This window comes from Eulemur rufifrons, chromosome 7 (genome assembly GCF_041146395.1).
Source record: "Eulemur rufifrons isolate Redbay chromosome 7, OSU_ERuf_1, whole genome shotgun sequence".
Lineage (NCBI taxonomy): Eukaryota > Metazoa > Chordata > Mammalia > Primates > Lemuridae > Eulemur > Eulemur rufifrons.
This window is the reverse complement of record NC_090989.1, coordinates 138,479,609-138,494,207: the sequence shown is the minus strand read 5'-3', so window position 1 is coordinate 138,494,207 and position 14,599 is coordinate 138,479,609. Positions and strand designations below refer to the sequence as shown.

The window sequence follows — 14,599 nt, the reverse complement described above, 5'->3', positions numbered from 1 at the left end:
TGAAAGGAAGATACAGGTTACATAGACTTTACAGGATTCTCGCTGAAGGCAGGCCAAAGTAATCAGATACCCAGGGCAAGGGATGAAGAATTTGGTCAGATATCAAGGGTAATGGGATACAGAGCTGGAGGGGGATCTCTCTAAACTCACTCAGCAAGAGTCTTACTACAATGGGGCAATACAGCCCCTACAAAGAGATGCCAAGGTGAATGCCTGGAGAGCTTAGAGGAGCCTACCTGAAATTTAGTCAAGGAGAAGACCTTCTTCAATAGCATCCTCAGCAGAAGCTGTCTCTTCTCCACTTCCCATCTCTTTCCAAGCAGAGCTTCTCTCCATGCTCACAGGTTCCACTTGGAAGCCTCAGTTCCCAGGCTTCCTATGGGCTTTCTGCTTAAGGAGTTAGTTCAATACAGAATACAATAGAACAAGAAGAAAAGGCAGACTCCTGATGATGGATGTTATTTAATCCTGGATTTAACTGTGCCTCAAGATTATATATGACTAGATTTTTAAATATATGAGTGTAAAAATACCCCCTTTTGCTTAAGCTTCTTTCACTTGCCACTGTACAAGTGCTAATATCATGTCTACTAATCCCTGAGAACAGTTTGAGTTAATATCGCAATATAAAGCAATTTGTATTCTCATTGAATATTTGTCTCTGGAATTCATATAACTAGTATTTATTGTCCTGACAGGATTATGAGTATGAAGATGAGCAAGATAAATATGGCCCTTCTCTTTGATAGCACAATAATAACTAATTAAATTTTTTCAACAATGTTAACTTTTACTATACTTACTCCAAAATGTGGTTTTCTCTGGAGATCTGAGCATCTTCTCTTAGTTGATGTATATCTTAAAACCAAAAGACAGCTCATCCATTTTAGTACAAGGATATAAACTAAAATGCAAAGCAGAAACTTTAGGAGGAAGGTTCATTTATTTTTGATAAAGTAAATCCCCAGCCTCCAGTTGTTGTTTATGAAACCTTTCCAAGGCAGGAGGATTTTTCAGTGCAATGAAATTAACTGTGTCACTACTACAGGACAATTGCTCATTCTGCTACGTGCTTCCGTGGCTTTCCTCTTCTCTATTTGCCCATGATGATGTGATTTGTCTTCTGATAATGGATGGGCCTCCTCTCCCTTTCAATCACCATAAGCCTCTGAAACTTGCTCAAGATATGTGCAAAGTTCATTTGCTTTGGGATTTTTTTTTTTTAGTCTTTCATGGTTGATAAAAGTAAATTTATAATCATGATACAAATGCATGTGTGTCAGTGTGCACCTGTGTTGTGAATGTGTGTGCCTGCTTTGTCCATAAGATATATGCAGTGGTCTTTTAATATTATAATATATGGTCAGACTGTAGTTGCTAGGGAAACCAACAACTGAATTTCTTGACCTTTGAGGGTAGGGAGATGAAGTGGTGGAAGCTGCAATCAGAGTAGAGAGATCTAAGATTTAAAAATAAGGGGCTTTTTCTATGTTAATGTTCAGGTTGGAACAATCTACTCTTCCCTTATCTCTACCAAGAATATCCATCAGAGCCAGGCTGGAAGTATACTAGTATTACTTTGATTATACTTTAGACTCAGGTTATTGTGGATACTGAATGAACAAGATTTTTGGAATTCTTGATTACATTTGGTATATAATTTTTTACATAGTATAAAATCATGCTTTTAGCAATGGAATACGTTTAGATCTAGATTAGCATCCGTATAAGACAATGTTGTTATTAAGACAACAAATTTGTGCTTTGGTTTGGAATGTGGTGGGACCTTGAGATTTTCTTTTCATTCTTTAAGCACAAGCTGATCACTCAAATGAAGCACATTTAATACATTCTCTAATTAGAAAAGACTATTTTCTAGGACCCCATATGTCTACTGGGAAGTCTCTTTGTAGCTTCTTGTGCAGCACTAATAGTGCTAAGGTATGGAAAATGCACCCAATGAGAAGCTCATGTGCCTGTATTTATTCTATTCATACCACATGTCAGGGGAATGGGAGAGAACTGTGATATATGGAGAGTGGCATCTTTGTCCTGATTGCTTAGTGAGGGTACTCTGTGGCCAGTACAGTGTTAAGCTCCATGGATGGAGATGGATAGGAAATGATTCCTGCCCTCAAGAACCTGCTTAGTGACACAAGGAGAAAATACGTGTTGTGAATGGTCATTGAGTGGGGAAATCACGGGAGCAAGGCCAACAAACACAGCCAAACATCAAAGGAAGAAGTGAGCCCAATGGGATGGGCAGATAAGGAAATTGAACGGGAAGAAAAACTTAAGATGGGACCCAATAGGAGGGCAGACCTAGAGAAAGAGAGAAGCCTGTGTTTAGTGTCAGTAAACATCACAACTTATAAATCAGCTATATGCATTCTTTGGAATGTCTCAAATATTATAATAAAATAGAGACAAGCTGAAGTGAATGGTGTGAGCAAAGGTATAGGTGGGACATGATCTAGTGGTTCAGGGACATTGACTAAATCCATTATATTGGGGAGAAGAGGATTCTGATAAATATTTTCTTGGAGTGAAGGTGCTCAGGGAGTGGTGAAGGCTGTGAATGATAGGTTAGGAAATCTGGGATTTTGTAAACATCAGATGACATTGAAGGCAACACGCCTTAAACTCTAATAATTTGGGGTCAAGGTGAAGAACCTATAGTGGTGATAAACAGAGTAAATTGTCACACACTTCTTGGTGAGAAGTAGCCAGCCAGTAGATGCAAATGGAATTTGGTTGCAAATAAAACCAATGTGAGACAAACGCAAAAGACCCTATGGGATTGTAGCTGACAATGCTTGTTTTGTGGTGGTGAAAACTTGGTCTTGTTTAAGTCTTCCATAGCTCTTTCCTTCAGCTGTCATCCCTGGGTTACTAACATGTCTGGCCTTTTCAAATGGATATTAATTGAAAAGAAGAGGGTTTAAAACCTGGCTTCTTTTTTGTGCTTATAAAATTGCATAAAGTATGTAAATATGTCAGGGGTTCTTTTTTTCTCCCAACATGGAGCTTTAAGTGAATTACAGACATCCATCTTGAGAAACTTGTGCACCTTGATGTCGTGGAGATGACTGTGAAATTCTCATCAGTGAAATTATGAAGATGGATGTGAAGATGCTAGCATTGTCAACTCTGAGGGTTGTTTTTTTTTTTAAGAAACAAAATGAGTAATCCATATCTCAAAGTTAATGTATACCAATTGTGTCTTAGGGAGGACAGTCAGAAAGTAAGATATACCCTTGGCACAAGTACTAGAATATCATACAGGTTTTGTTTATGTGTGTATGTGTTTTAAAAATCAAGTACATTGTAAAAATAGACAGTAATCTTTCTTTTTTCTCTCTTGAAGGACCTTCTTAAGAAATGCTACTCTGCCAAGGCATCTTACCTCTTCCAGCAGGATAAATTCTATGATGTCAGCTACGACACAGGAGACAAGTCTATCCAATGTAGCAGGAGACCAGATGCGTTCAAGTTCTGGATGACCTGGAAGGCCCTGGGTACTTTAGGCCTTGAAGAAAGAGTTAATCGCGCTCTTGCCTTATCCAGGTACTTGCCTCTGTGTGTATGTGTGTGTCTGTGTGTGTGTGTGTGTGTCTTTGTATGTTTATAAAAGAAAGACCCAACGAATGTAACATGCGCAACGTCTGTACTTGTTCTTTTATTTGTGCATTCCTTCTTTCAACCAATAATCATTTTCTCAGTACCCACTATCTGTTAGGAATTGTGAACAAAGTAGTCCTACCACCTGCCTTCCATGAGCCTTCTGTCCTGAGAGAAACATATAGGTGAGAAAGCAGATAAAATACAAGTGACCCTCCTTTTGGTAAGGGGAGGTACGTGGTGCTCCAAGACTACTCAGGGGGGTTCCCTAGTGTGTTCTGGAGGTGCACAGACAGAGCCTTCTTGCAGGAAGTGACATTCAACTGAGAACTAGTGAAGAGAAGGGGAGAAGAATGATCCAGGCAGAGAGAATACCAGGTCCAAACCTCTGGATGTGAGGTGATCCAAAGGTCTGGAAGCCTGACTTTAAAGACCTGAAAAGCAGATCTGTAAGAATGTGGGGACAGCATAAAGGCTTAATGGGAAAGGTAATGTGGAAATAGCGTGTTTGCTTGCCTTGTAGTAACATTAGAAACAAAGCTGTTGTCACCACTTTCAAAGACATTAGAGAAGCTCTTGAAATACAGGTGCCAGAGGCGTGCCACCTGAACAGGGCTGAACTGCTAAACGTAGATCTCTGGGTGCAAATGGACAGGCCCTCCCCCTGCCACCCCGGCCAAATTTAGTTTTCAGTGTGTTTTGTTTGGCTTGTACTGCACAGGGTTAATTTTCATGGTGTTAAAGATTCAAACATTTAGATATTTAAATAACTTTAAAAAATAGGGAGGTTTCTCCGAAACCTAGATTTTTGGCTTTTCTCAAAAGATTGAAGGCTCACAATCCCACATGGCAACGTCAGCTGAACATGATGATGCCTGACTCTCTGGAGAACCGTAGTCCTCACCACTTCCTACTTTTCAAAAAAATCCAGCCTGTTTGACTATAGCACAGGGGTGCAGACAACCTGGATTCAAGACAGAGTGATACTGTTTACAAGCTACGTGACCTGAGCAAGTTTTTTAACCTCTCTGCACCTCATTTTCATCCCAGTCAAATGGACATGATAATAGCACCTATCTCAAACAGTTTTTGTAAAGATTAAAGTAATTGATATATGTAAAACACTTGGAACAGTGCCTGGCATATACTACATGCTATATGAGTCTTCGCTATTATTTCTTACTTCTTTGGCCATTATGGGCATATCAGAGTTTGTGATTTCTGATTTGGACCATCTTTATCTCTTCCCTCCCTGTTCACATTTTATTTGAAAAACCCTAAAGGATATCCTTAGAGATTTATAACAATTTCCTCTTTTTATACTGGAAGTGGTATGGGTCCTTTGAGCAACAAGCTGTCTGAAACCTAGTGTCTTAAAACAATAATTATTTATTCCCAGAGGTCTACAGGTTGGCTACCATGGTTCTACCTCATGTTATAGTGACTGGAGGGTTTGGATCTACTTTCCACATCTCTAATCTTCCTTGGTCCAGCAGGCTAGCCAGCATATATTCCTGTAATGGCCATGACAAAAGCCCAAGAAAGCAAGCCCAATTATACAAGCTTAATTAAAACTCCTGATTGTATTATATCTATGTCTGATTGCATTAAATTTCAATGGTCAAAGAAAATTACATGGCCAAACCCAATATCTACAGGCAGAAAGTACCCTCTACCCATTTGCAGGGAGTAATACCAAGTTGCATGGTAAAGGGCTTGGAATTAAGGATCTGTAAAGACAGTTTTGACACTTTCATAAGATTTTTAGAACTCAGAAATTCTGGTGATTATAGTTTAAGAGGTAGTTTGAAAAATCTGTGACTATTTTATCAGGATTCTTGGTGGTAAGTGACAGAAACCTTAATTCAATGTGTTATAAACACAGGTAATTTATTACCTCATGTTATTTATAAGACTAGTGTAGTGATGACTTTGGGAATGGCTTGGTCTTGGTGCTTAAATAATATCATCAGTCCTCAATCTCTCTCCATCTTTCAGTTTTGTTTTACTTCATGTGGGGTTTATTCCTATCTAGGAAGGTGGCTGCCAGAGTGTCAGATTTATATTCTCCCAGATTTAAGTCAAGGTCAACAGGAGAAAGTTCTTCTCTCTCAACAATCCCAAGGAAAGTTTATTTGTGAGTGAGGCAAATGTCCATTTCTGAATCAGTCACTATTGCCAAGGCAATATGATGCTCTCGTTGGTCATGCTGAGTTATGTGCTCTCTCTTGGCACTGGGGACAGTATCAATTCCTCATACAGAATATGTACTGAGACTGGATGAGGAACTTGCCTTTATTAGAAGTAGGGTTAAAGTGCCTCTACTAGAAGTGGGAAAATAAAAACCCAGTGGTTAAAAAAAGAAACTATTTACCATAAATTTTCATAGTTGCCCACTAAATTAAAAGTCCAGCAAGCTCTGTTCCCTTTTTTTGTATTTCCCTGTGCTATTTAAGTATGGTAGAATTTCTGTATTATTTTGTCTAAGCTTCAAAGTAATTCAATGACAGGTGTCTTGAAATAAGACTAGATATAAATATTTTATGATTGTATTTATTATGAAGTTAACATTCATCTCAGGGTGGAATTTAGTTTATAGTCTAAGAATACTTTCTAATTTTTACAGAGAAATATCACAGGAGGATAAATGTTAACATTTCAATTCAATTCAACAAACACTTATTGTTTGTAAATGTTTGTCAAGTTGAATTGAATTGAATTAACATTTCAGTGAGCATCACTGCAGACTCTGTGACCTATATTTAAATATTTGAAAAATAATCCCTCTTCCTTCCTGCTGTTACTCATAATAGTATTCTTGCCTTAACTTCCAGACTGTTGATATCCAACAGTCTATTCCTGGGGTGGACAAAAGTCATCCTGTTCTCCCACTCCCAAACTTAAGAAAAAGCTCAGAGTCCATTTCTGCATGTCAGTTGGTATGAATGCGAAATTAAATATTTGGAGAGAGTTTTCCTAGGATTAAGAAGTATAGTAAATTAGCAACAGAAGGACTTTATTTTCATGATTTATCTCTTTTCAAATTCACTGATTGATTTGTGATTCTGCTCTGTAGGAAAAATAGAATATTTCCCAAAGTCTGGGGTCTATTCCATTTGTTGGAGCCGACACACTGTGGTGTGCTGGTAAATTGGCTCTCAGGAGGAAAAAAAAAGCTCCAGTTTGTAGTGTCTGCCCATTTCCATGGTGTAAATATTCCTGTTATGGAAAATTGCAAGCTATCAACAGTTGCACTCTGCAAAATTCCTGAATATTTAACAATAGGCTTTCATTAGCTGCTAGAAACTATTTCTAGAACACCAGTGATTATGTGAGCCCACATAATCAATTCAAACCACTGACTGGAATAGTTAAGATACCATTTCCCATCAAAGCCACTAACCCATGGCAACTCACTTTAGAGTTTACCAAATAAAAACAATTCTCATCCATGATCAGAAGGCTCTACCTGGCGTAATTTATAAGTCATAGTAACATTGTTTTGTTTCCAAGAAGTATAATTTCCTTCCATAGATAACAACTCTAGCAAAACAAATCTACATAGGATGATTGTGTTACTATGTGGGGAGCACATCTATTGTCAGGCTATTGTAGCTAAAATATCCATTTCCCTAGGCCCTAGGTCAGGTCTTTAAAATACTGGAAAAACTGTACAACTCTTTTCTCCTGACATATTACAGTAGGGACTGTAATATACACTGATTCCATAGAAACAATGTTTCCATGTTCCTGAATCTAAATGGAAGTTAATTTTGAAATTTGTATGTTTACCATAAGATTTAAGGACCAGGGAGGGGATGGGTGTATACCCACATAACGAGTGCAATGTACACTGTCTGAGGAATGGACATGCCTGAAGCTCTGACTCAGGGGAGTGGGAGGGATGGGCAATATACATAACCTAAACTTTTACCCCCATAATAAGCTGAAATTAAAAAAAAAAAAAGAAAAAAAAAAGATTTAAGGACCAGATATTAATAGATCAGTGATCACTACCCTGATCAGATAGCTCTCTCCCTCTTCCCGTGGGAAAGTAAGAACAGGTACTTTTAAGAGGACAATGATTCTGATTTTGTGGATTGTCAGAAATCCAGCAAGAAGAAAAAAAAAATTGTGTGTAGAAGACCTCTAAGGCTTTCCCTAATTTCCACTTAACCATGCCATTCCAATTGAGGAGAGAACATTTCTCTCAGGAAATATTAATGACTAAAATACTTTTTTCCTTTGGTTTTTTAAAAATTAGTGACATCGAGAGCCCAAAGTAACATGTGATTATTATACATAATTGAAACCCAGAGTGTTGCGGTTTAAAATCACCACTTTTGGCACAAAGCAGGTGATTGTGCATTTCTGATATCTGCATAGAGAAGTTGAAAATGTTTTACTGTACCCAGGGTTACTTGTTGCTGAGGGCACCTTCTTAGCCTTTGTTATGGCATTCAGGTTAAATGGATATCCACTAAGGGGTAATTTTTAAAACAGGCCTAGGAGAATCATGTGTATAATTCTTTTCAACAACAACAAACAGCTCAGGTACTCCCATTCTGCTACTTTGTTTGGTCTCCAGTGTATCATTTATCCATTCCCTTGACACACAATCTCTGAAATCTCTTAGATGGAATTCATTTCACAGACTTGCATGAATACTGAGGGATTTATTGTTATCAGTATGGAAAAGGTGAGCAGTTCTGTAATGGTGCTTTTGTGCTAGTGTATTTCTCTAGGTGACAGGAGGGACAGAACCCGGAAGATTATGGAATAGTCAACATTTTAATTTTTTTCTTTAGATTGGTAATTTTTTTTCCAAAAGATCACAATTGCAATAGAATAGAGCTCATGGGTGTCTGTGGTGAAATGCGCAAACCATGTGATACCTTCTGATATATGCAGAGCACACAGAAAGCAGATGGGAAAATCTCAGGAGTTCTGGGAGGCTCAGTGCATCAGAAGAAATTTCAAATGAGAACATGAGACTGGGAGGGAAACTTGGTCCTGAGTGATCCAGGGAGACTCTAAGTGGCTGGTGAAGTAGAAAAAGGAACTGGAAAGGCTAATATCAGAAAAGAAACCATGTCTTGCAAAAAGACAAGTGAAATCCAGAAAATTGAACGGACTTACATAACAAATCTGAGAATTGAGGGTCTCTAATGTGGGAAGCATATTTGTAAGTAAAGGAAGAAAAACTGTTTTGGAGCAAGTTTATTATTAATGTATACTTTAAGATCAGAATATTAATAAGTTTTTACCCCAGTAGGATTGGTTGAAAACTCTTGCTAATGTATATTTTTTTCTCTCCTTTCTTTTATGCCAAGCTTAGTGGAAGGGACAATGATGAGTTCTATGAAGTTATTATTGCTTTTTGAGTCCACTTAACCTGGATGTCTTTTGATAGAAGTAGTTTATGGTTTCTGCATTATGTTAAAAAATTGAATGTACATCTTTTTTACTGGCTTCCACCATATACGAACAGTTTTTAAAATGTATTTTATCTTTAAGCTATTTCCATCTCTTGAAAAAAGAGTTGTGAAGAATAAATTATCCTCACGATAGGCAGAGGTGATACAAAATTTGCTTAGATTTCCTCTTAGCAACTCATTTCATTTAAGCATTTATTTAAGAAGAGGGCATGGTCCTCCTATAGAAGAAGCACTTCTCAAGTAGCATTTATGAAAGTATGCTCTGTAGGATAATAGACTTCCAGGAGATCTGAAAAGATGATCTTTTGAAAAATGGTTCCATGGTCAAATATGTTTAGGAAATGCTAACTGCTGTATTATTCCTCTCTTGGAAATTCAAAGTGCTCATTAGGACATTAAAGGCTTTGAGATGGCCTATAACATAGAAACATTTTTAACATTACTTTAATCAGTATGCAGATGCTGTTCATTGCTCACCCAAGAACCATTCTCTCTTCTTCCTTGCCCACAGAAACTTGGTTTTGTTTAGGTAGCAATGTTCTAGTTCTAGCTGGGAACATTGCTTTAGCCAATCTCCTTTCCCAGCAATTAGTTTACGAGGGGGAGGGCTGTACACGACTCATTCAATAAGATGTAGGAAGGATTCTGTGAAGACTTCTGGGAAAAATATTCTTACCTAGAGAGAGGCGTGTGTGTGTGTGTGTGTGTGTGTGTGTGTATGCTTTTGCTCTAGACCCCTCTAATCCTTCTTGGGACACTGTTATGTAAAGATGTGACGTATGGACCTAGGGCAGGCATCCTATGAACATGACTGGCTGAAATGACAGTAAATACCTGGTTCATGGTGACATTGCTGAACAATCCAACCAGCTCAATAAATGGACTTATGAATTAAGCCAAATATACTTCTAAGTGTAGACAAAATCCATCTAATTGGTATGCCTAGCAGTGCCAGCCATTTGTATGGAAAACATATTAACATGGTGTACCATGGGGCATAGTTTGAAAACTCTGGAGCTAGACATTTGTTATCATAGTCATAGCAGCATCCCTTCTTTCCTCAAGTCATCTCTACCCTCAACTCAGTTAGAGTGTTGCTCTGGGCTTGACAGCTCTGAGAGTGACTATACTAGAGATATTGGCCCCAAGACAAAGCCCATGTCTACATGGTTAGCAAAAAGCAGAGTTTTAACTGAAATAATGCAACTCTGTTTTAGGATACCTTTCCCCCAGGAGCAGTTTTAGCCAATTTGACAGAGATATTTGAAATTGAGACTATGAGTAGTACGTGTAAGTTTCATACAGTCATAATCTGTTAGGGAAGCATTTTACCGATTTTGTTCCGTGTCTCTATTAAATGCATGAGGAAACCGAGGCAGGCTCAGGGCAACTAAGGAATTTGACTGAAGTCACAAAGTTATTTAGCTGCACAATTAGATTCTTCTACCCTAAAGTCATTCCCAAGATTTCTGGAGAGGCAAAGCCTTTCTCATAGCCTCAGGGTGCTCGGGATGAAATCACAGCATAGGCTTTGAGTTAGCAGATTGCCAATACATTTATGCCTGAGAAGGTGAGAAAAAGGCTGGTTCAGAATCTTTCCTCGCATAGGTTGAGCTCGTAAATGTCTATTTGTCTTGTTTTGCACTTTACATTTTTTCTTTCATTAAGTTTCTTTTCAAAAATTACACAGGTAACCACACCTATGAAACTTTGAAAAGAGATATAAAAAGAGAATTGATAACCCCTAACCCCATTGCATCCTCTTTCCCCCTCCCTCAGGTAAACACTAACAATTTATGATGTGCCTTTCCATGCTTTACTCTGTGCTCATGTACATGTGAGGCTAAGGATTACTTTTGTTTTCTTTTTTTTTTTTTAAATTTCTTTACAAAATGGAATCAAATTATCCACATTTCTCAATATCTCACTTTTTTTTTTTTTCATCTTATTATGGGGGATACAGAATTTCAGGTTACATATGTTGCCCATGTACCGCCTGTCCCCCCAAGTCAAAGAATATCTCACTTTTATCTCTTAATAATACAGCATGAGCATCCCTGTGCATTAATTGAAATAGATATAATCCATTCATTTTAACAGCTGCAGCATATTACATTGTGTTGCTATTATACATTTTAATTTACCATTCACCAATTTCTGGATATATTTATTTTATTTCTGATTATTTTGTATGGAATGTGCACACACACACACATGCACACTCCACAAGGTTTTAGGTACAACACTATATATGTGCATGTATACTTATATATTTATATATAATATATATCTATGTGTCTATAGTCCTGATTTTTTTTTTCCTGGAAGACCAGCATTTCAAAAGTGGTTTTTTTGGACCAGAAAATATGAGTATTATTAATTTTGAAGGGTTTATAGCAATTTCCTACATCATACTCACTAGCACTGGATGTTGTAACTCTTTAAAATTTGTTTCCAGTATCGTTTGGGGAATGTGGTTTAGCACAGGCATACCTGATTTTATTGTGCTTCACTTTATTGCACTTCAGAGATACTGTATTTTTTTACAAATTGTAGGTTTGTGGCAAAGCAAGCCTATCAGTGCCATTTTTCCAAGCGCATTTGTTCACTTCATGTCTCTGTGTCACATTTTGGTAATTCTTACAATATTTCCAACTTTTTAAATTATTATTGTATCTGTTACAGTGATCTGTGATCAGTGATCTTTGATGTTACTATTGTGATCATTTTGGGGCTCTGTAAAGCACACTCCTAGAAGATGGCAAACTTAATCAATAAATGTGGAGTGTGTTCTGATTGCTCCACCAGCCAGCCATTCCCCCATCCCTCTCATTCTCTTCATATCTATTTTCTGAGAAATACCAATATCAAAATTAGGCCAATTAATAACCCTACAATAGCCTCTAAGTGTTCAAGTGAAAGGAAGAGTCTCATGTCTCTCACTTTAAATCAAAAGCTAGAAATGATTAAACTTAGTGAGGATGGTATGTCGAAAGCTGAGATAGGCTGAAAGCTACACCTGTTGGGCCAGTTAGTTAAATTGTAAATACAAAGCAAAAGTTCTTGAAGGATGTTAAAAGTGCTACTCCAGGGAACACGTGAACAATAAGAAAGCATATCAGCCCCATTGCTGACATGGAGAAACTTTTAGAGATCTGGATAAAAGATCAAACCAGCCATAACATAATCTAAAGCCAAAGCCTAATTACATAACACAACATAAGATAACATAACACTGCAAATGAAGTAGCAAGTACTGATGTAGAAACTGCAGGAAGTCATCCAGAAGATCTAGCTAAGACAATTGATGAAGGTGCCCACACTAAACAGATTTTCAATGTAGACAAAACAGCCTTCTGTGGGAAGAAGATGCCATCTGGAACTTTCACAGCTAGGGAGGAGAAATCAATTGCTGGCTTCAAAGAATCAAAGGACAGCTGGTGACTTTAAGTTGAAGCCATTGCTCATTTGCTATTCTGAGAATTCTATGACCCTTAAGATTTATGCTAAACTTACTCTGCCTGTGCTTTCTAAATGGAACAGTAAAGCCTGGATGACAGCACATCTGTTTACAGCATGGTGTACTGAATATTTGAAAGCCACTGTTGAGACCTACTACTCAGAAACAAAGATTCCTTTCAAAATATTATTGTTCACTGACAATGCACTTGTTCGCTCAAGAGTTCTGATGGAGGTGCCTAAGAAAATTAATCTTGTTTTCATTCCTACTAATACAACATTCATTCTGCAGCACATGAATCAAGGGGTCATTTTGACTTTCAAGTCCTATTATTTAAGAAATACATTTTGTAAGGAAATAGCTGTCATAAATAGTGATTCCTCTGATGGATCTGGTCAAACTAAATTAAAAACTTTCTGGAAAGAATTCACCATTCTAGATGCCATTAAGAACATTTGTGATTCATGGGTGGAAGTCAACATATTAACAGGAGTTGGAAGAAGTTGATTCCAGCCCTCATGGATGACTTTGAGGGGTTCAAGACTTCAGTGGAGGAAGTCACTGGAGATGTGTGCAAATAGCAAAAGGGCTATAATTAGAAGTGGAGCTTGAAGTGACTGAATTGCTGCAATCTCACGATAAAACTTCAACTGATGAGGAGTTGCTTCTTATGAATAAGTGAAGAAAGTGATTTAAGATCAAATCTACTCCTGGCGAAGATACTGTAAACTTTGTTGAAATGAAAAAGGATTAGAATATTACATAAACTCAGTTGATAAAGCAGCAGCAAGGTTTGAAAGGATTGACTCCAATTTTGAAAGTTCTACTGTAGGCAAAATGCTATGAAACAGCATCATATGCTACAGAGAGATCTTTCATGAAAGTCGATTGGTGGGGCAAACTTCATTGTTGTCTTATTTTAAGAAATTGCCACAATCACCTCCACCTTCAGCAACCACCACCCCAGTTAATCAGCGTCCATCAACATTGAGGAAAGACCCTCCACCAACAAAAAGATTAACAACTGAGGGCTCAGATGATCGTTAGCATTTTTTTAGCAATAAATTATTTTTTTTATTAATGTATGTACATTGTTTTTAGAAATAATACTATTGCACACTTAATAGGCTACAGTATAGTATAAACATAACTTTTGTACGCACTGGGAAACCAAAAAATTTGTGTGACTTGTTTTATGGCAATATTCACTTTATTGTGATTGTCTGGAACTGAACCTCCAGTATCTTCCAGGTGTGCCTGTATTGTTGTTTTAATTTGCACTTCTTTGATTACCTGTGATTTTGAGCACCATTTCCCATGCTTATTGAGCAATGGAATTGCTTTTTTTTTTTCTTTCAAAAATTAGGCAGTGTGTTAAAGGTTCAAAAACTTTATAGCTATATAGCATCTCCTGAAAAAAATATTCAGGGAAAGGAGTATGTAGAATATCAAATACTTTGTGAGTATGTATGTGTGTGTGTGTGTGCCTGTGCCTGTATATGTGTGGTCACAACATTATGGCTCAAAATAAAGGATCCATATTACTAGTTAATACTGGTAGAATTTTTATAAGATTTTGCGTATTTCAAAGATGATATAATCCATATACAAACACTAATATTTAACCTTATGTGAAAAGCTGTAAAAATAAATTTGGAAAAAAGAATCACATCTTGTAAACTAGTGTATTCCATATTCACATTACAGGATGGCACTTAGCAAATAATGGAATGCTAATAGCCCCCTCTTTCCAGTTTGTAGTCTACAATTTTTCATGTTTATGATTTTATTTAATATTTTTTACAACAACCTTTTAGGATTGGAAAAGCAGATTACAGTAGTCCAGCTTTATGGGTAAGGGACTTGAAGCCCAAGAGGAGCCTTTTTGTGTGTCTTTAAATATTAACTGAATATATATGATTTAGTGACATGATTATGTTATCATTAATACCAGACTAGAATGTAATTTTCAAATGCAGTCCTTATGTTGAATGTGATGTTTCTTTCTGTTTCTATTTTTTTTATTATATTACATATAAAATCGCAATAATTGCTCTGGCAAACACATTTCTGTCAGCAC

At 37.2% G+C, this 14,599-nt stretch overlaps 1 protein-coding gene across 1 annotated transcript in view; it reads left to right on the top strand.

Moving 5' to 3' along the window:
• Positions 1–14,599, top strand: part of GADL1 (glutamate decarboxylase like 1) — a 139,946-nt gene that overhangs the window by 65,756 nt on the left and 59,591 nt on the right. The window contains exon 12 of the mRNA XM_069472023.1: positions 3,368–3,567. Within this exon, the coding sequence (XP_069328124.1) occupies positions 3,368–3,567 (200 nt within the window). The remainder of the gene's footprint in view (positions 1–3,367; positions 3,568–14,599) is intronic.